The following is a 20099-nucleotide window of genomic DNA, read 5'->3' on the forward strand; positions in this document are numbered from 1 at the left end:
TTCTTATAGAAGAACTCATAGGTGGAAATGTCAAAATTAGCTTGGTTGGCAAAGAGTGGGGTTATGTAAGGTAGGGTGGGGTTTTTTTTAATTTGCTTGTCAGGATTTCTTAATGTGTTTTGAATAAGCTTAAATCTGACCTCATCCTGAAAACTATTGTTTCACCAATGCTTTGGCTTTTCTGAGGATACAAGCTGCTTGTGCCTGTAAGGTTTGCAGGTTCAGATCTTTGATTTCTAACAAGTTAGCACTGTGCATGGAAAAAAAATCACTTTTAAAATGCTGTTATAGCTTGTATACACTGAAAATAACCTGTTGTTCAAAAAAAGTCTGGAGAAGCTGACTAGATAATTGGGTTGCACCTAGGATAACCACTTGTGTATAGCCTGATATAAATTAAATGATTGAGAAATGAAACTGTGAAAGCTAGCATAAATCTTATGTGGGATTGCAGAGTGCTGATGGCCTGTAAAGGAGGAGCTGACAGAGTATGCACTTCAGTTATGATTGATAACAAATTAAGTAAGCTGTGTAAATGCAGCACTTCCAAATGTTGCCATTCATAATGGAATGTATTTCATTATGTGGAAGCCTTTTGGCAATGAACCTGTAGGTTGGTGTTCTGCTCCAGATGATACGTTTTATTTGTTCACTCCAAGCTGTTTAGTTTTGAGCCAAGGGTGTACATGTCAGAGATGTCTGCAACAGAAGCTGCTCTGCTCATTCAGCAGAGGATCGATGTGCTGGGGTAGATACAGAGGTGGTTGTGCATCTGACTGTGTACTACTGAAAAACAGTCTCTATTCTTACTTTATCTCTTTCTCAAATGCATAAAGCACAGCTTCAGAAAGGGAAGGAGACAGACCCTCTCCGGTGTCAATGGTAGACATTCAGAGAAAAAATATCTGCCAGGGTCTGGCCTCAGTTTAAACCCTTTGTAACTTGTGATGGGTAGCCTGTACTTCCAGCTCTCCTATATCAGCTCCTTTCAGATGTCTCACACCTATGGAGAGCACTGCATGTTTGGTTTAGCCTGGTTACAGAAATAATCTCTCAAATGTTAGTACTTTAATTGAGAGGTGCACTGTGCCTCTTGTTGACCTTGCTCCTGGGTGGCTTGCAAGACCATAAACCTGCCAGCTGTGGTATGTGAGAGCCTCAGCTGCAGGAGGGAGTTTGTTGTAGCAAGGTGTCATTTGTCCTCTGCAGGAAGTACTCCAAGGCAAGCATTACCATCCCTTCATTGAGATGGATGGGCTTGCTGTGGCACTGACAGGATCAGTGCCATGCAAAATAGCTGTAACCCACATACCCAGAAAGAAAAAAGGAAATAAGAGCTGTAACCCACGTATCCTAAAAAAAGGAAATGAGCCTACTCCTGGTTATAATTACACCATTTCTCATTACACTTGTAAAGGACTATCTCTTTCTTTATGTTAGTCCTCCATCTCATCAAACCTCCTCTCTCAGTATGAACTCTGGCAAATCTCTCAGTAAAGCTTCCTGCACTATTTTGGAGTGAATGGTGCATGAATTGCTCTGCAGAAAATAACTCACGCTTGCCTCTGTAGAATTCTGATTTTGAAGAACACATCCATTCCATTCTGTGTTTTTATAAGAAAATGCAGCAACTCTAGCAAGTGCAGGAGATGCTCCTCCTTACTACATAGCAATGGAAAGGCAACATTGCTCAGAGTACTACGCTGTGTTTGGTACTGTTTGGTACTCCATTCTTCTGTCATGGGGAATACTGCTTCACGTGCTTGGAAGGGCACAGCTCTCAACCGAGGACACTCTTGCTGTCCTCTTTCCCCTTATACTGAGTCAGGGTAAACAGACCAGGAAAAGTGACTTATCACATAATTCACAAAGGACGCAAATCTGGAAAGCAGTGATATAAAACCCTAGTTGGTATAAACATATATTCTGTTTATCCTCTGCTGTATTTCCAGCTGGGTTACTGTCTCTTGATCAGCAAGTTGCATAACTTTGTTATCCCTCCAGGTGTGTAAGTCTTTAAAATGATAGAGAGGAATCACCTGGTAGACAAGTGGTCATGTGGGCAAGACAAGCGCTGGAGAAGTTATTCATCTTCAGCAGACCAAGGCTGATTTTCAGTGTCATTCACCTAAGTACTGTTTGCCCTCTCTCTGATATGGTGCAGAATTGGACCTGCTCTTTTTTAGCTATATTAGTAGGTTACCCTGTTGTGGTCCCACTGACTGAAAACCCTTATGCAGGAAAATGCTGCTCAGTTTTGCAAAACTAGGGCCTCCCAGTGGAAAGTGGAAACACCACCTGGCAGAACCTGACATAGAGAACTGTGGGAACACCTTCGAGTTTTGATCCTGCAAGTTTGTTGTAGTAATGTGGGGAACGTTGGACTTTTTTCACTGCCCTATTTGTGCAACCAAATTTTGACTGCATTCATATCTCATTGAAATGAGGAAATGCCAATGACTACAGTTTGCATGGAAGCAAATCTTGCTACTGGGAGAATGGTTTATTCTCATACTTTTTATAGTTGTCTCATGACACAAAGCAATGCTTTCCATCAGTGTCATTACGCTGAAATGAAACAGAGAGGTTAAACATGCCAACTATGTTCAGTGCATTCTGAATTTTAGTGGAAGGGTGATTTTAAGATTAATAAAAAGGTGAAATGGAAAAATGAGAAGAGCAGGTGATAAAAAGTATTCAGGGTGGAGGCACTGGGATATTAAGAAGCTGGAGAAAATAAGAGAGAGGAAAGGGTTCATTCTTTCTTTTGCAGTAAAAGAAAGACATAATTTACCATTCCTGCCTTTGGGTATTTTCATAAATAAGCTCAATTCTCTGGTGTTTCTGACTCTGACCATAATGCAGAATAATTATAGTCTTGTGCTGTAATATGAAAATCTACTGCAGAAGATCTATGGTGCTGCATCACTTTAAAAGCCCCTTTATTGGTCTGTTTACCTCCATAAAGCTTGCTTCATGTTGAGTAAAAGCATTAGGCTGCATCTGTGCATAATTTGTGTTCCACCTGGGAGAAACTGTACTCATTTAGTGGAGCAATCCACAGCTCAACTATATGTTTTTTAGGCACAAAGTTTTTAGTTTTTTATCCAGTGATCATGAAATTTCACATTCTTAATATAATGCCCAAACCTGTCACTGTTAAAAACTTGCTAAATTATCCATAATGCATGTATCTTGTGCCCTAAATAGTGCATAAGGATGGTGATGTCACTTGGTGTGTACCCATCCAAACGCATTTCATCTCTGCTGGATTGGACTTGAGAAGTGACAGTGTTGTTGGGAATCAGAAGGGACTGGGCACTGAATGAGGCTGGAGATGGAATGCTAAACGTGGTACCCCTAACTGCTCTCTCCATTGTCTTCGTGTCTGTCAGAGTTGGTAATGCTGCTGGAATGGTGGTCAGGCACGGAGTGCACCTTGTTCTCAGATGAGACCACAGTGAACACCTTTGGGAAAGAACATGTCATCATCATCTTGAATCACAACTTTGAAATCGACTTCTTGTGTGGCTGGACTATGACAGAGCGCTTCGGAGTGCTAGGGGTACGTGGGGCCGTGAGCTTTCCCTTCATCTGCAGGGTGATAGGTCTACTTGAAACCCATCCTTGTACAGTTTCTTTGCATCTGAGTTCCCAGATAACTGTCAACTTCTGATTGCCTTTAATGTTTTTGGTTGACTTCACTGTACACATTAGTAAAGGACATTTTTGGATGGTAATCTTCTGTTTTCCTTCAAGAGTTCCAAAGTTCTTGCAAAGAGAGAGCTACTATATGTGCCCCTAATTGGCTGGACATGGTACTTCCTTGAGATTGTTTTCTGCAAAAGGAAATGGGAAGAGGACAGAGATACAGTTATTGAAGGACTAAAACGTTTGGCTGATTATCCTGAATATATGTGGGTAAGTGCTGAGTTTCTACTCTAGTATCTTCTGCTGGAAGTGAAATGGTGACAAATGTACTCATGTGGCATTGCAGCCTTATGTATTGGAAGATCTGCTTGTTCAAGTGTTGTCAAGGGGAACCTATGCTCTGTTTCAGGAAGTCTTTGGGGATCTGCTGATAAAATGCTCTCTTTTCCTGTTGTTAAGGGAAATCATCTGGGGAACAGTTCAGAAGCTTGCATAGACAATTAGAAGCTTGATGGTGATTTATAAATCAGACTTGAGTAATACTTGCTAATTTTGTCTGAACTTACTTTTACCTTTTAAAAAACCCACAACACATCTGATTACTAAATCCTTAGTGCCAAGCAGTACTTACATTTTAACCTATATTTTCTGAGATATACTGAAAAAGACACGTAAACAAAACAGCCTTTTCTGGAGAAGGGAGGGTGGTGTGGAAGGAGGGTGGGTGCATGGAGGGGATTTTGAGAGGAAGTTCTTGGTAGTAAGTTCATTGATCTGTGGAATTGCAACTTACCCAAAAACTTTCTAACAGAACATATGGCAGACTTTAATCTGCTTTTGTAGTTAGGCTTTGCCTTTTTATTTTCACATTTCAGGGGCAAGACACCAATGTTTATTATGTGCAATATTGCTTAGGTTTTATTGCAGCAACACAGTAGTAATCAACCTGTTAACTTTCTTCTCAGAATCACAGAATTAACTAGGTTGGAAAAGACATCTAGGATCATCAAGTCCAACCTATCACCTAACCCTTCTAAGTAACTAACCCATGGCACTAAGTGCCTCATGCAGATTCCTCTTAAACACCTCCAGGGATAGTGACTCCACCACCTCCCTGAGCAGCCCATTCCCGTGGGCAATCACACTTTCTGTGAATAATTTCTTCCTAATGTCCAGCCTAAATCTGCCCTGGTGTAGTTTGAGACTGTATTCTCTTGTTCTGTCACTGGGTGTCTGGGAGAAGAGATCAACCCCCACCTGCCTACAACCTCCCTTCAGGTAGTTGTAGACAGCAACGAGGTCTCCTCTGAGCCTCCTCTTCTACAGGCTGAGCACCTTCACCTTCCTCAGCCTCTCTTCACAGGGCTGTGCTTCAGCCCCCTCACCAGCCTCATTGCCCTTCTCTGGACATGTTCAAGCACCCCACTTTGAATGCAAACGTTTTGATAAGTTTACTGGTGTGCTTTTATAGCAGAGCAGGTAATATGTAGTTACTTGGCTCATAAAACATTTCTAAGAGGCTTTTTCTGCATTTTAAGTGGTTTTTCATTACTATCCAGTACAGCCTATTAAAATGAAGAGTGAAACAGTAGCCTTAACTGGTAGACCATGAATGTGTCATTTGTGATTTTTTGTCATTACAAAGATCCAAGCTGTAAGAAGCTGGAGAATGTATTTAAAAGTTGCTGGAGTGTATGGCTATGAATAATACTTAATATATCCTCTTGATTAGAACTGAAAAAATAAAGAACTCAATTTAAAAAAAAATCTGACCATTCTTGAAATCTTCAGACTGTGCTTGGGTTGCAGATCTGTGTTTCTAATGATTCCAACACTGAGATCCAAGGGCTAGTCTCCAGTGAAAACAACTAGAAAATATAAATGCAAGACAGTAAGCATTGATTATTTAAATCAAGACTTCCTGCTTGCTAATTTAAATCATGATTAAAATTGACTTGAGTAAATCAATTTCCTAATTTCTCTGCATTCTAAATGCCACAATCAGGGCTGTCTACTTAGCCTTCCTTCGTGAGGTCTCTCTCATACATGCGCTGCAGCAGAGTCTGTAGCTAGCTCACATGCTTGGTCAAGAAGAATCACTGTCTTGTTGAGTGGCAGAGAGTGAGCATTGGTATAGAAGGAAGAACTTGCATTGCAGACAGGGATTGAGATTGTGGTGTTGCATTCTGTATCTTATGCTGTCCTCACCACGTGGTCATGGCGATGGGTCAGGATTTCATAACAAACACACCCTCAAGCCCCAGATAAAGATTGCAAGACCAGTCCCTGGTGTTCTTTCACTGTGCTTTGGTAGGTTGAACTCTTGTGTTAGGCTTTGCAGTTTTAATGTTCCTTTAATTTACCTTTTGTGGTGCACACTATAGGAAATGGCTTCAAGCTGTGCCAGGGGAGGTTCAGGGTAGATGTTAGGAAATATTTCTTCACAGAGAAGATTATCAAATATTGGAATGATCTGTCCAGGGCAATGGTGGAGTCTCCACCTTTCCTGGAGTTGTTGAAGTAGTCTGTGAACCTGGTGCTTAAGGACATGTTCACCCTTCAGTGCTGGGTCGAGAGTTGGCCTGGATGATCTTTGAGGTCTCTTCAAACTGGATATATTCTGTGATTCTGCAATACACTACAGAGAAAAAGTGAGCCATCAGTACTGAAAAATGCCAGATGAATAGTGCATTTGACAAGTCTTCTTTTGAATTGCAGTATTGCATCATACTGCTGTGAGAGAGTAGCAGCAGCAGCCTACTCTCCTTCCCCTCCATTGCTTGCCTGGGATGCAGAGGTTTATGTGTTCAAGTGCAGCAATGTTTCTGTTGCTGGTGCAATGGGAATGATGTCTACCTTTCAAAGAGGCAAAGGATAAAAAGAAATTCACCCTACAGCCTTCAGAAGGGCTTTGTTTTTCTGTTCTTGGCTTTGCATTGCTCCTGTTGAGGCTGGAAGAGGACAGAGAGATGTTTTGTGCCTCTTGAAGTCAGTATGGGCAGATTTAATTCTTTAACATTTACTCAGGATACCAGAGTCAGATTAGTGCATTACAAGGTGAACATGGTAAAGGTCTTAGGGAAAGGCAACATTTTTCTATAAACACAATTGATACAAAAGGAGGAAAAAAAATGAAGAAGAGCTTTCAGACAAAGCAGTCTGTTTTCAGATGAGTAATTCTGGTTGTACAGTACAAATTTTAAATATGGTAGGAAGTGATGAATGTTTTTTCCTAAAGTGGTTATGTACTGACATTTGGGGTTCCTTTTTCAGATTTGTAGATTAGTCCATCACAGACAGCTAAAGCCTTCAGAGAGTCTTCTTTTTTAATGTAAATGTTTCAGACTTCTTGTTATTTTAAATTTGGTACCAGTGTTGCTAAATGTAGATATAATTGCAAATGAGTTGTGAGGTGGTGCTTTTGCCTAATAGTTGATGACCAAATGTAACTAAAGTGTGCGTGCCTGCCTGAGTGTGTGTTTATCTTACACAGATTTTCTTTAGATCTCAACACATCCTTGGTTTTCTCTTTTTGTCATTGTACTAGTTTCTGCTGTACTGTGAAGGAACTCGTTTTACAGAGACCAAGCATCGAATCAGTATGGAGGTAGCTGAATCCAAGGGCTTGCCTAAACTGAAATACCATCTGTTGCCCAGAACCAAAGGTTTCACCACTGCTGTCCAGTGTCTCAGGGGAACAGGTACTGGCAAGCTGCTATGTGTTCTTTGCATTAATTATAATATATTGCTTAGTGTAGTCTGTGCAGCACAGCATAGTGTACTTGATTGTTCATTACATCCATTATAATTAGTGAGTTGGCAGTAATCAGCATTCAGCATGTCAACCCTTGATTTGTAAATTGCTGCATAACTCTCAGATACCAGTCTTAAAAAAAAGAATAAACCTTTTGTATGTGTTATTGTTGCTTAGTTCATTAAGTTGTCTTGTGGTTTGATAACACACATGCTACCTAGATATGAATTATCAGGTGTCTGATACAGATAAACAGTGTGTAAACACAGAGGAGTGAATGACTGCTACCTGACATCATTCATACAGGGCTCACACAACGCTCTGCTGCTGTTTAATGCGAGGATGCTGGCAGTGTGGTTGTTACAATTGCTGCTGTAACAGCCATGTTTTCTTCTTTTGCAACAGTTTCAGCAGTGTATGATGTAACACTAAATTTCAGAGGAAACAAGAACCCATCTTTATTAGGAATTCTTTATGGAAAGAAATATGAAGCAGACATGTGCGTAAGGTGAGCATATAATGATGAAGTGAGCCCTAAGGTGCATGCTTGGGCAAGTTGGAGTATATTCAGATTTTACACGGAAATGTCCTTTCCTATAGTCTCCTCTTCCTTGTCATTCAGGTTTCTCTGCAAGCCACAAAGGTCTCCTCTCTCTGTTTTACCTGCTGCTTCAGTTTGTTTTCATGTTAGATTCCATGATGTCAACCAGCAAATCAGAGAGCACTGGACAGACCTTTTAAGCCTGGATGTGACCATGCTGTTGTTTCAGGGCTTCCTTGCTGTGTGCAGTGAAGACACTTGTCTACCTTTTTGCCCCCTTTGCTGAGAACAGAAACCCAACTGCTCTGCCCTTTTCCTGGTCCAACCTCAGTAGTCCCTTGTACTCAGCTGTGTAAAGCTCCTTACTGGGCCAGCTTCTTCCCTTCTCTCACACGGTTTGATTAGCAGATTAGAATTTAAATAATGCTGAAATTCAGACATCATATGAATGAGGTGGGACATTCTTCACAGTCTTTATTTACTCTTTCAGGCAAAGGAGTGCTGCTAACACCTAGCTCCATGCAGCAGGTACACACCTGCAGGTGCACACACATTTGTATTTCTTGCTTTTTCCTTATTACCGTCTGCGTTAAAGACATCCTTGGGATCATAAAAACTACCAAATCTTTCCTGTTAAACTGCTTCTTTTCCCTTTTGCATTTGAACCTGACAGCAGCCTGGTTGTTCTTTCCCCATAGTTCTTTGGACAGTTCACTTCTGTTTATCTGGGGACTTCATGTTTTGGAAAATATTGCTACATGATGGTGATGAGGTTGACTTTTGTTTTTAGAAGGGGAGAAAGTTAAACAAACAAACCCCCTCAAAAAACCCAAACAAGCACCTCAGTACTTCCCCACATACCTTTCCCTTCTGGCTTTGGGTCTTTGTATTGCAGATTCATGGCACTGGCTGTATACATTGCCCTGTAAATGAAAGCAGCTGTGTCTTGCTAAAGTGTCCAACAGCCAAAGACTTAGAAAGGAATCACACCAATTATCTGTTGTGTCAAGGTATAGCATCAGCAGTTTTGTGAAAGAAATGCTATCCCAGGGGGGCAGAGTGCTGCAGCCCTGATGGGGAGGGGAGGGATGTGGTCTGTTCTGTTCTCAGATGCTGCAACTTCCACTACTTTTTAGTCTGCAGTTGGAAAGAAGGCCACAACAGTGATGAGGAGAGAGATGGGAGCGCTGATTTGCAAGGAATTTGATTTTTACTATTTACATTTGCCAGATGTATATCTGATGAGGAAAGCAAGCAGACAACTTACCAGTTAGCAAAACAGATGATCAGGCTGTTGCCACCTGTAATTCCCTACTGATGACAGATGCATGTCGCATTCTAGCTAGGTCTGGGGTACTCTTGCATGGATGTATATCTGTGTGTGCTAGTTTGAAGCAAGCTAGAATGTTTTGGTAACAGAACTAGATAACGGGCAGTGAAATGAAAAACAATTGATGTCAACTTCTCTCACAGTCTCGCTGAGAACTCTGGGAAGAAGAAAGTCTTATTCTCCATTTTGTCTCTCACTCTTGCTTTTGCCTTAGACCTGGTCACATCTCATTAACCCTGCTCCTACTAACCTTGCTCCCTAACCTCTTGGCTGCACCTCTTTTCTTCCTGAGAACTGGGGTAAGGTTGAGAGGGCCGGGGGGAGGTGTTGGGGTGGTTTGAGAGCCCCTCCTGGGGACTCAGGTTTCTGGGAGGGGAGTTGTGCTTTTGTATTGTTTATCCTTTGTATATTTCTGTATATAATTGTATATAACTGTATGTATTGTAAATAGCTGCTTGTAAATTCTGCTAGCTGTAAATAAATTGCTTCATCTATATTCCCAGGGTCCGTCTGAGTTAGCTGGGGCAAATTCAAAAGTGTGGGGGGGCGGGGTAACCCCCAAACCATCACATTTTTATTGGCGCCCAACGTGGGGCTAGATATTTCAGTGAGTGGAAATCAGCTCTGGGAATTAAGATGAAGCTAATCAAGCAGCTATTGTACTTGGTGGGGATTGCTGTGTGGCCTGTTTTCTGGTTTTTTGTGTACAACTGGATCAAAGATCAAATTGGTTATTTCTTACTTCATGTAGTTTTTAAGAAGGCTAAAGTTAAGCTTTCAAACATGTTCTGGAGCTGGGGTGATTTTATTCTTGGTTATGCTGGTTTTAGTGTCACTGAGAATATTACTAGTGATATTACAAGAGTTTTTGTCAATAATGTTACAATCAATCGAGAGTCTGCTTTATCTACTGCTCTCATGAGGGTCATCCAGCCCCAAACTGAAATGCCAAATCCATGCAAGGATTTCTACTCGAAACAGAGCATGGCAGGGATGCTGGGCATTATACTGGCTCTTGTAGTTTTAAATTTCATATTAATTTTGGCATTATGTGTGAAAAATTCAAAACCAGCTTCTGTAAGAGCTAGGAAAATTTCTGTGTCTCAGAAGCAGTCTCTTTCACAGCAAAACAAGGGAACACAGTTGTCGGCTTCCCCCTTGCCAGCCTCTGCCCCTCCTTCCCCAAGTGCTGGGAACACAGCCAGTGTTCCCCCCACTAACGTAAACAATGATAAGGATAACCAAAACAAGCCACAGAGTTTAGCAGGAGCCTCAGGAGGACAGGCAGGTACCCAAAATCAGAATGTTCCTAGCAAAAATGAAAACACCTCAGGGTTGGCAGGCATCCCAGGAGGACAGGCAAATAATCCCACTAATGTTAATAATACTACTAGTGCTGGTAACGCTAGCCCAGTCAGTCCAAATCCTAATGACACCAGCTCAGCCAATTCGAACCCCCAGCCAGCAGACCAGAACCAAAATCCTCCTGTTAAAAGTAAGGCAGATTTGAACTCACAAGCTCCAGGTCAGACCCCTAAGGATACAAATGCTCCAAGTCAGACCTCCAATAATTCAAATGCTCCAGGTCAGACTCCTAAGGATTCAAACCCACCAAGTCAGACTCCTAAAGATTCAAATCCTCCAGCAGACACATCCAAGTCTGTTGCTGCTCAGGCCCTTCTGGCACCTGCTAAGGCAAGAGCTAAAACAAAGAGTGGTTCGCAGGAGGATGTAAGACAGGGGACGTCTGGTGGTCAGCAGCAAGAGGAGGAAGAGGAGGCAGTTAGTCTGCGAGACCTTGTAGATGTGCTGAGACAACAATACTCAAGTGAGAGGAGTGCTGTGAGGTTAGCTGCCAGGAGAGAGGATGGTTCCAATGAGTTTAGGAATGCTATGAGGAAGATTGTGTTAGGCCCGGCACCACCAGATCAACAACAGGAAGAAGAGGAGGAAGATGACATCCAAGGCTCCAAGGATCCACTCAGAGAGGTCAGGGAAGTTAGGAAGGAATACACAAGGGAATCAGGTGAGCCAATCTTAAGCTGGCTAGTGAGATGCCGTGGCATTGGTGCTAATGCTCTGCAGGTAGGAGACAAGTCTGCCAAGCAGCTAGGACCACTCACTAAGGAGAGTGGAGTGGACAAACACCTAGCAAGTCCTCTTGGTAGGGTTAGCTTGTGGACACGCCTTCTGTTGGCTGTGGCTATGAGATATCCTTCCCGAGATGATTTGCCATGGGCTGCCAAGAAGTGGAACACCATTGAGCAGGGAATTAAGCTTCTGAAGGAGTTTGCTGTGAAGGAAGTGCTTTATGGAGATCATGGTACTCATGAGCCTGACGATATTCCTTTGGGAACAGGTCTCATGAAGAAGCTGATTAAGCTTGCTCCTTCATCCTATGCTAACATCTTGGCCAGCAAGTTTCTAGCAAGGAGTGATAATGGAAGATCTTTCACTGTTGGTGAATTCACTGACCAGCTCAGACAGATTGAGGACAGCTTGTCACATTCTGGTTTAGTCTCTGCCATACAAACTATGACCACAGAGATTAAGAATACCATGAAAGAACTGAAGGAGGATCTTACAACCTCAATTTCCAATCTGGTAAAGGATACCATTCCTGCATCATCTGAATGGGTGCATGTTTCTGCAATCAGGAACAGACGCCCACCTCCTGCAAGGCAATTCCAGCCCAGGAGGAGACAAATTCCACCCAGACAGCAGCAATCACGTGCGTCACTGTGGATACTTCTGCGTGACACATACGGTGAGAACATGAACAAATGGGATGGTAAACCTACTTCAGCTCTTTCAAAGAGGGTCAGGGATCTGCAGAGTGGCAGAAACAGAGGCAGCAATGCCCGAAAAGTAGCTGTCACTTCTTCAGCTCCCGAGAGCAACTGCAATTACTCCCGCAATTGCAATTTCTCTCACAACAACACCAATCATTGTGTACACCCTACATGCCATTTTCAGCATTAGGGGTGCCCTGCCTCCAGCCAGGAGGAGGAAAGGGATAGTGGAGAGAACCGAATCTATTGGAATATATTCATTAGGTGGCCTGGCAGTTCAAGAGTTCGGAAATACAGGGCTTTAGTTGACACAGGTGCTCAGTGTACTTTATTGCCATCAAATTGCAAAGGGACAGAGTCCATTTCTATCTTTGGAATCACTGGTGGATCTCAAGAGTTAACTAAGGTACAGGCTGAGATCAGTTTAACTGGTAAAGAGTGGAAGACACATACTATTGTAACTGGTCCTGATGCGCCTTGCATTTTGGGAATTGACTTTTTGAGACAAGGTTGTTTCAAAGATCCTAAGGGTCATAAATGGGCTTTTGGAATAGCATCTGTAGAGATTGAGGATGATAAATTGAAATTGTCCATTAGACCTGAACTTTCTGATGAATCTGCAGTTGTGGGACATCATGACATAGAGGACCTGGAAGTGCCAATTGCAACTCAAACTGTTCATCATAGGCAGTACAGAACTAACCGTGACTCTTTGTTGCCCATTCATCAGCTGATTCGTCAACTGGAGAGTCAGGCTGTCATCGAGAAAGCTCATTCACCTTTCAACAGTCCCATCTGGCCTGTGCGCAAACCTACGGGCGACTGGAGACTGACAGTTGACTTTCGTGCCCTCAACGAGGTGACGCCACCCATGAGTGCAGCTGTGCCGGACATGCTGGAACTCCAGTACGAGCTGGAATCGAAGGAGGCTAAGTGGTATGCAACTATAGACATTGCTAATGCTTTCTTCTCTATTCCCATAGCAAAGGAGTGCAGGCCTCAGTTTGCATTCACCTGGAGAGGAATCCAGTATCAGTTCAACCGTTTGCCTCAGGGGTGGAAACACAGCTCAACAATCTGTCACTCAGTCATCCACAATGCACTGGAGAAAGGTAAAGCTCCAGAGCACATCCAGTACATCGACGACATCATTGTGTGGGGCCAAACTGCTGAGGAAGTCTTCGAGAAAGGTAACAAAATCATTGACATTCTGTTGCAAGCAGGTTTTGCCATTAAGAGAGACAAGGTCAAAGGACCTGCCAAAGAAATTCAGTTTCTGGGAGTGCAGTGGCAGGATGGTCGCCGTTACATTCCTCAGGATGTGATTGACAAAGTCTCTACTATGGCAGTTCCCACCAGTAAGAAGGACACACTTTCTTTTCTTGGTGTGGTGGGATTTTGGAGACTACACATTCCTGGTTTCAGTCAGATTGTCAAACCTCTGCATGATGTGACTCGTAAGAGAAACAATTTCGAGTGGGGACCTGAACAGCAAGCAGCCTTTGATCAGATTAAGCGAGAAATAGTCCATGCAGTGGGCTTGGGACCTGTGAGATCTGGTCCAGACATTAAAAACATTCTGTACACGGCTGCCAGTGACAATGGTCCAACTTGGAGTCTTTGGCAGAGAGCTCCAAATGAGACACGTGGTCGTCCACTTGGTTTCTGGGGACGTTGTTACAGAGGTTCAGAGACAAATTACACTGCAACTGAGAAAGAGATTCTAGCAGCCTATGAGGGAGTGAAAGCAGCTTCTGAAGTGATTGGAACTGAGTCACAATTGCTTTTAGCTCCTAGACTGCCAGTTCTGAACTGGATGTTCAAGGGCAAAGGTTCATCACCACATCATGCCACAGATGCAACCTGGTCTAAATGGATGGCTTTGATAACCCAACGAGCACGAATGGGTAATCTTGACCGACCTGGTCTGGTGGAGGTGATCACCAACTGGCCGGAAGGCACAGACTGTTCCATACCTCCAGAGGAGAAAATAACTCGTGCTGAGGAAGCTCCTCCCTATGGTGATCTCTCTGATCAGGAAAAGAACTATGCTTTGTTCACAGACGGTTCCTGTCGTCTTGTTGGGAACAAGCGAAGATGGAAGTCAGCAGTTTGGAGTCCAACCAGGAGAGTTACCGAAACGAAAGATGGCGAAGGAGAACCCAGTCAGTTCGCTGAGGTAAAAGCTGTTCAACTTGCTCTTGATGTGGCTGAACGTGAGAATTGGCCTATCCTTTACCTCTACACCGACTCGTGGATGGTAGCCAATGCTCTATGGGGTTGGCTAAAGGACTGGAAGAAGAATGGTTGGCAGAGGAAAGGAAAGCCTATTTGGTGTGCTGATCTATGGCAGGATATCGATGCACGGCTGGAGAAAATTCCAGTGAAGGTGCGGCACGTAGATGCACACATGCCTAAGAGCAGAGCTACTGAGGAACATCACCACAACCAGAAGGCAGACCAAACTGCTAAGATTGCTCAAGTTGATACCAACTCTGAACTTGACATTGACCTTGATTGGAAACACCGAGGTGAGCTGTTCTTAGCTCGGTGGGCCCATGACTCATCTGGACATCAAGGCAGAGATGGAACATACCGATGGGCTCACGATAGGTCAATTGACTTGTCCATGGACGCTATCACCCAAGTCATCTATGACTGTGACATTTGTGCTGCTATTAAGCAGGCTAAGCGAATCAAGCCCTTATGGTATGGTGATAGATGGTCAAAGTACAAGTATGGTGAAGCCTGGCAGATTGACTACATCACTTTACCTCAATCTCGTTCTGGCAAGCAGTATGTGCTGACGATGGTAGAAGCCAGCACTGGATGGCTGGAAACCTATCCAGTTCCACATGCTACTGCACGTAACACCATTGTTGGTTTGGAGAGACAGATCTTGTGGAGACATGGAACTCCAGAGAGGATCGAGTCAGACAATGGTACTCATTTCAAGAACAATCTTGTGAAAAACTGGGCCAAAGAGCATGGTATTGAATGGATCTATCACATACCCTACTATGCACCAGCTTCAGGGAAGATTGAACGCTACAACGGTTTGCTGAAAACCACCCTAAAAGCCATGGGGGGTGGAACTCTGAAAAACTGGGACAAACATTTAGCAGAAGCTACCTGGTTGGTAAATAGTAGAGGTTCAGTAAACAGAGCAGGACCTGCACAATCAGATTTGGTCCAAACAGTAGACGGTGATAAAGTTCCTATTGTACGTGAAAAGAATCTGTTAGGGAAAACTGTTTGGGTATTTTCTCCTTCGGGCGAAGGGAAACCTGTCCGAGGCGTGGTTTCTGCTGAAGGTCCTGGTCATACATACTGGGTAATGCAGGAGAATGGTGAAATTCAGTGTATTCCACAGAGAAATCTAACCTTAGCTGAGAGAGTTTAAAATCAAAGTGTGTAAATTCAAGCTGTTAGGAGTTTTCTGTTCTAGGTAACATCGGCGCCCAACACTGAGAGAATCTACAATAGAATCTACAGCACGTGAGCACGAACCAAATATCACCTGGGAGTCCCTGTTCTGAGCTTTTGAATCACCTACATCTGATTGAAGTGTGAACTGAACTTGTATATATATTGTTTTGGTGTAAATATTGGTTTAGATTAGATTGGATAACTCTCAGCGATACTCTGAGCGAAGTAGACAAGGGGTGGATTGTGCTAGTTTGAAGCAAGCTGGAATGTTTTGGTAACAGAACTAGATAACGGGCAGTGAAATGAAAAACAATTGATGTCAACTTCTCTCACAGTCTCGCTGAGAACTCTGGGAAGAAGAAAGTCTTATTCTCCATTTTGTCTCTCACTCTTGCTTTTGCCTTAGACCTGGTCACATCTCATTAACCCTGCTCCTACTAACCTTGCTCCCTAACCTCTTGGCTGCACCTCTTTTCTTCCTGAGAACTGGGGTAAGGTTGAGAGGGCCGGGGGGAGGTGTTGGGGTGGTTTGAGAGTCCCTCCTGGGGACTCAGGTTTCTGGGAGGGGAGTTGTGCTTTTGTATTGTTTATCCTTTGTATATTTCTGTATATAATTGTATATAACTGTATGTATTGTAAATAGCTGCTTGTAAATTCTGCTAGCTGTAAATAAATTGCTTCATCTATATTCCCAGGGTCCGTCTGAGTTAGCTGGGGCAAATTCAAAAGTGTGGGGGGGCGGGGTAACCCCCAAACCATCACACTGTGAAATGCAGCTGCACTCAATTAAGTATCTTATGGCTTGCTAATGGAGATGGAAGTTGGTTTTAAACCATTTCTTGATGAGATATTGGGATGAAAGAAGAGAAATGTAGTTTTCAGTAGTCACTAGAAGTTTGGGGTCACAAAATTCTATTGAGGATGACGCTGCCAGGTAAAATTACTAATTGTACTCCAAGGAACTAACAACTGTGTTCAGATAATTTTGATGTAATATGTCTTTGTGGACTGAATTAACGTTCTCAGGCTGCTTTTCTGCACTTGAAGCTTTTCCTTTGTGTTGGAGGAGATGCTATGAGAATAAGGAAACTATTTTTACTGTCTTTTGGATGGAAATTAAGCACGTCCTTAATGTGTCAGCTGACTTGACTTAGCTTAGCTCAGCTCAGAGCAAGGAAGCAGGCAAGCTCTTGTTCTTGGTATATGTGTATGCAGCTACCTATGCAGCGTTAAGAGGCTTAGCTTTTTGCAGAGGATCCAGCCTTTCTCCGGGCTGGCTCCACAGAAAATAATCAGCTAAATGTTACTGCTGCGAGTACCCTCTAGTGGTGATAGCAATACATAGAAAACTTCACCAGAGAGCTTTCTGCAAATGACTTTTTACTGAGCTTTTACCAAGCATTATTTATCTTAATTGAGCAGCTGCTCCTGACAGTGTTAATGAAAGTAAATCTGTAAAAGCTCATGTTCAATTCATTTATGGGATCAGAAATTATTAGGAATGTATTAGAGTATCTTTCTTCTGCTGCTACAGACTTGAAGGATTTACTTTGTACTCAGAGGATGTTAGGGGTTGGAAGGGACCTCCATAGATCATTGAGTCCAACTCCCCTGCCAGAGCAGGACCATAAAATCTAGCTCAGGTCACACAGGAATGTATCCAGACAGGGTTTTGAAAGTCACCAGAGAAGAAGACTCCACGACCTCTCTGGGGAGCCTTTTCCAGTGCTCCATGACCCTTACAGTAAAGAAGTTCCTCCTCATGTTGAAGTGGAACTTCCTGTGCTGTAGTTTATATCCATGACCCCTTGTCCTATCACAGGGCACAACTGAGAAGAGTTTGTCCAGTCCTCATATATTTATAAACATCGATTAGATCCCCTCTAAGTCTTCTTGGCACCAGACCAAAAAGCCTTAGGTCCCTCAGCCCCTTAATCATCTTTGTAGCCCTCTGATGGACTCTTTTGAGTAGGTCCCTGTGTCTCCTGAACTGGGGAGCCCAGAACCAAATGCAGTATTCCAGGTGAAGTCTCACCAGGACAGAGTAGAAGGGGGTACTGCAGAAATACATTCCCTCCTTGAACAGTAGCAAACAAATTGTGTCTGGGATCACTGTTTCTAGAGTTTTATCAGGAGTCACCCTGCTGTCCTTACTGCCCTGAGAGAGTCCTGATACAGCCCAAATGTTGCCAAAATCTATTTGAACTGAGGGTAATGTGTGTGTCTGCCTTCCTAACTGACCAGCTTATTTCTGCACTGATCCCAACTTGAGACTTGTGCCACTGAGAAAAGAGATGATGCAATTGTGAGCATGTTAGTGGCCTGTCTCAGCAAGTAAAAGAATGCAGGGAATTGGTTGCTGCTTCACTGCTAGAATGAGGCTCTTAAGAGGTGCCTGTTCTTGGTAAGGTCAGGTCAGTACCTGGCACTGGGCATAGTTTTCCTGTGCACCCAAAACAGCATGCCTGAATTTGTAGGGCTGGAGAAGCAAGGAGAGGGTATAGTCACTGGAGAAGATGTTCTCCTCAGAGCTAGCATGAAGTGAATTTTTAAACCACCATTTCCATTTCTTCCTAAATCAAAGTTTCACTAACAAAATGCAACAAATAATTACCCTGGGGTTTGGCTCTTGCTTTTCCCAGCTCTGGGTGCTTCAGTCTGAGCTCACTGGGAATCACCTGGTGGCAGTTTTGGTGAAGGAAGGACAGTGTTTGCATGGGAAAGGCTTATTTTACTGATGTGGTCTGAAATTCATAGGAGCTTGTATAATTTATTTTGTCTGAGGAATTGGAGGTTTTAGTTGGAGAATTGGGTGTTAAGTCCCAGTTCTTCTTTGCATTTAAGACCTCCGCGATCAGTGACTGTATTATCTGTAGCATATGCTCTTCACTGAATGGAAGATCTATCATAGTAGAGGTCTGAAGTCAAATACCTGGATTTTCTTATTTCTGATTTCTTTTTTTTGCAATCTCTGTACTAAACTAGGAGATTTCCTCTGGAAGATATCCCTCAAGATGAAAAGGAAGCTGCAAACTGGCTTCACAAGCTTTACCAGGAAAAGGTAAACAACTTGGCTTTCTTTTCTCTCTTTTGGGACTTTTGCTGGGGTAGTGTATTAAGGCACTCAGTAATGCCCACTCTTTCAATGGGTGGAGAGAGGAGATGGAAATATAATTACACTTTTGGCTGGCGAGTAGGTCTCAAATCGCCAGGAAGCACAAAGGGATTCAGAGAGATGCCTGAATTGTGGAAGACTAATATCAATCCACTATCTTTTCACATTCTTCACCTCTTGGGTCTCTGTCAGATATTTCTAAAAGCTGTCTTCCTTGTGGGTGTTTATGTGCACTCAAGAAGAGTGATAACTGTCAGGGGCAGCCAGTACTGGCTCTTAGCTGCAATTCTGCTGTGCTTTCATCCATCTTCCACTGTCATTTTCTTTCTGCCTCCTGGTAACACCTCTGCAGCAGTGCGTGGCATGGGAGTTGAGAGTCTCTGGGATCTACTGCCAGAGACTGATGCATCTTACTTTCAAACAGCCCAAAGCTTTGTCTTGTGTCTTTTTACCCTAGACAGTTAATTTCTTGATGGCAGATTTAAGTTCTGTGGGAGACTGTGGACATGCCACTCCTCTGAGTGATGAGTTTCATGATTGCATCTCTCTGCAGGCACAGCTCAGGATGCCACTGCTCTGAGCTGAAATCTTGAAGTTATCACTGGTTAGCTTGTGCTTTGCTTTTCTTCAGCATTTTCCTGCTGTGCTTTGCTAAATCATGCTGACCTTTCTAGAATCAAAACAGGACAAAAAAACATCCAGCACACAGGGGTTTCTGGCCTGATGGTGCTGCCCTAAGCCTCTAAACAATTAAGAGAAGAGAGGCAGGTGTTTAGTAGTGAAGAAACTGACATGGTTTTGGTTACTGATAGCAGCCAGGATTGCCTTCAGAGGGCCAGTATAGTGATCAGATGCAGTGCCCAAATCAATGACAACAGATGAGAAGGGATGCAGTGAACTCTTGATGGCTGTCTTGTCACAGATACTATCCTTGATGTTGTGCTGGACTTAACTAGTGTTGGATTACTTAGTGCAAACATTATGAATGTGTTTTCTTCTGTCTTCTTTCTCTCTCAGGATGCTTTGCAAGAGATGTATAATCAGGAAGGCATATTTCCTGGCCAGCAGTTTAAACCTCCTAGGAGACCATGGACTCTCCTAAACTTTCTTTTTTGGGCCACAGTTCTCCTTTCTCCTCTCTTCACATTTGGCTTTGGAGTTTTTGCAAGTGGATCACCTCTCCTTATTCTTGCATTCCTGGGACTTGTTGGAGCAGGTAATAAAAACAAAGAAGATACTGAAACCAAAGTAACAATAACAGAAACCATTACCTCTAATAAGTTCTGTTTATTAATTAATATGAATGGGGCCTACAGAAAAGTACTTAATGCTCATTCAGATCCAGGCAGGCTTGCCTTCCTACCTTAGGCAATGTCTATAGCAATCAATAGCAAGTAATCCTGTAGCCCATTATTGTGGTACCTGAAAGAGAAAATACTTGTACTGCACACCCTGTCTGTGAATTAAAAAGAAAATAATCACACCCA

General features: G+C 43.0%; 1 protein-coding gene across 3 annotated transcripts in view; it reads left to right on the forward strand.

Moving 5' to 3' along the window:
- The window catches only part of AGPAT3 (1-acylglycerol-3-phosphate O-acyltransferase 3), a 100315-nt gene that overhangs the window by 73165 nt on the left and 7051 nt on the right, over positions 1 to 20099 (forward strand). For all 3 annotated transcript variants that reach the window (XM_064152626.1, XM_064152625.1, XM_064152627.1), the window contains 6 exons: positions 3396 to 3565; positions 3760 to 3921; positions 7199 to 7352; positions 7811 to 7913; positions 18483 to 18558; positions 19630 to 19828. In XM_064152626.1, the coding sequence (XP_064008696.1) occupies positions 3396 to 3565; positions 3760 to 3921; positions 7199 to 7352; positions 7811 to 7913; positions 18483 to 18558; positions 19630 to 19828 (864 nt within the window). The remainder of the gene's footprint in view (positions 1 to 3395; positions 3566 to 3759; positions 3922 to 7198; positions 7353 to 7810; positions 7914 to 18482; positions 18559 to 19629; positions 19829 to 20099) is intronic.

The sequence above is a fragment of the Pogoniulus pusillus genome, chromosome 12 (assembly GCF_015220805.1).
Source record: "Pogoniulus pusillus isolate bPogPus1 chromosome 12, bPogPus1.pri, whole genome shotgun sequence".
In the NCBI taxonomy this organism is placed as follows: Eukaryota; Metazoa; Chordata; class Aves; order Piciformes; family Lybiidae; genus Pogoniulus; species Pogoniulus pusillus.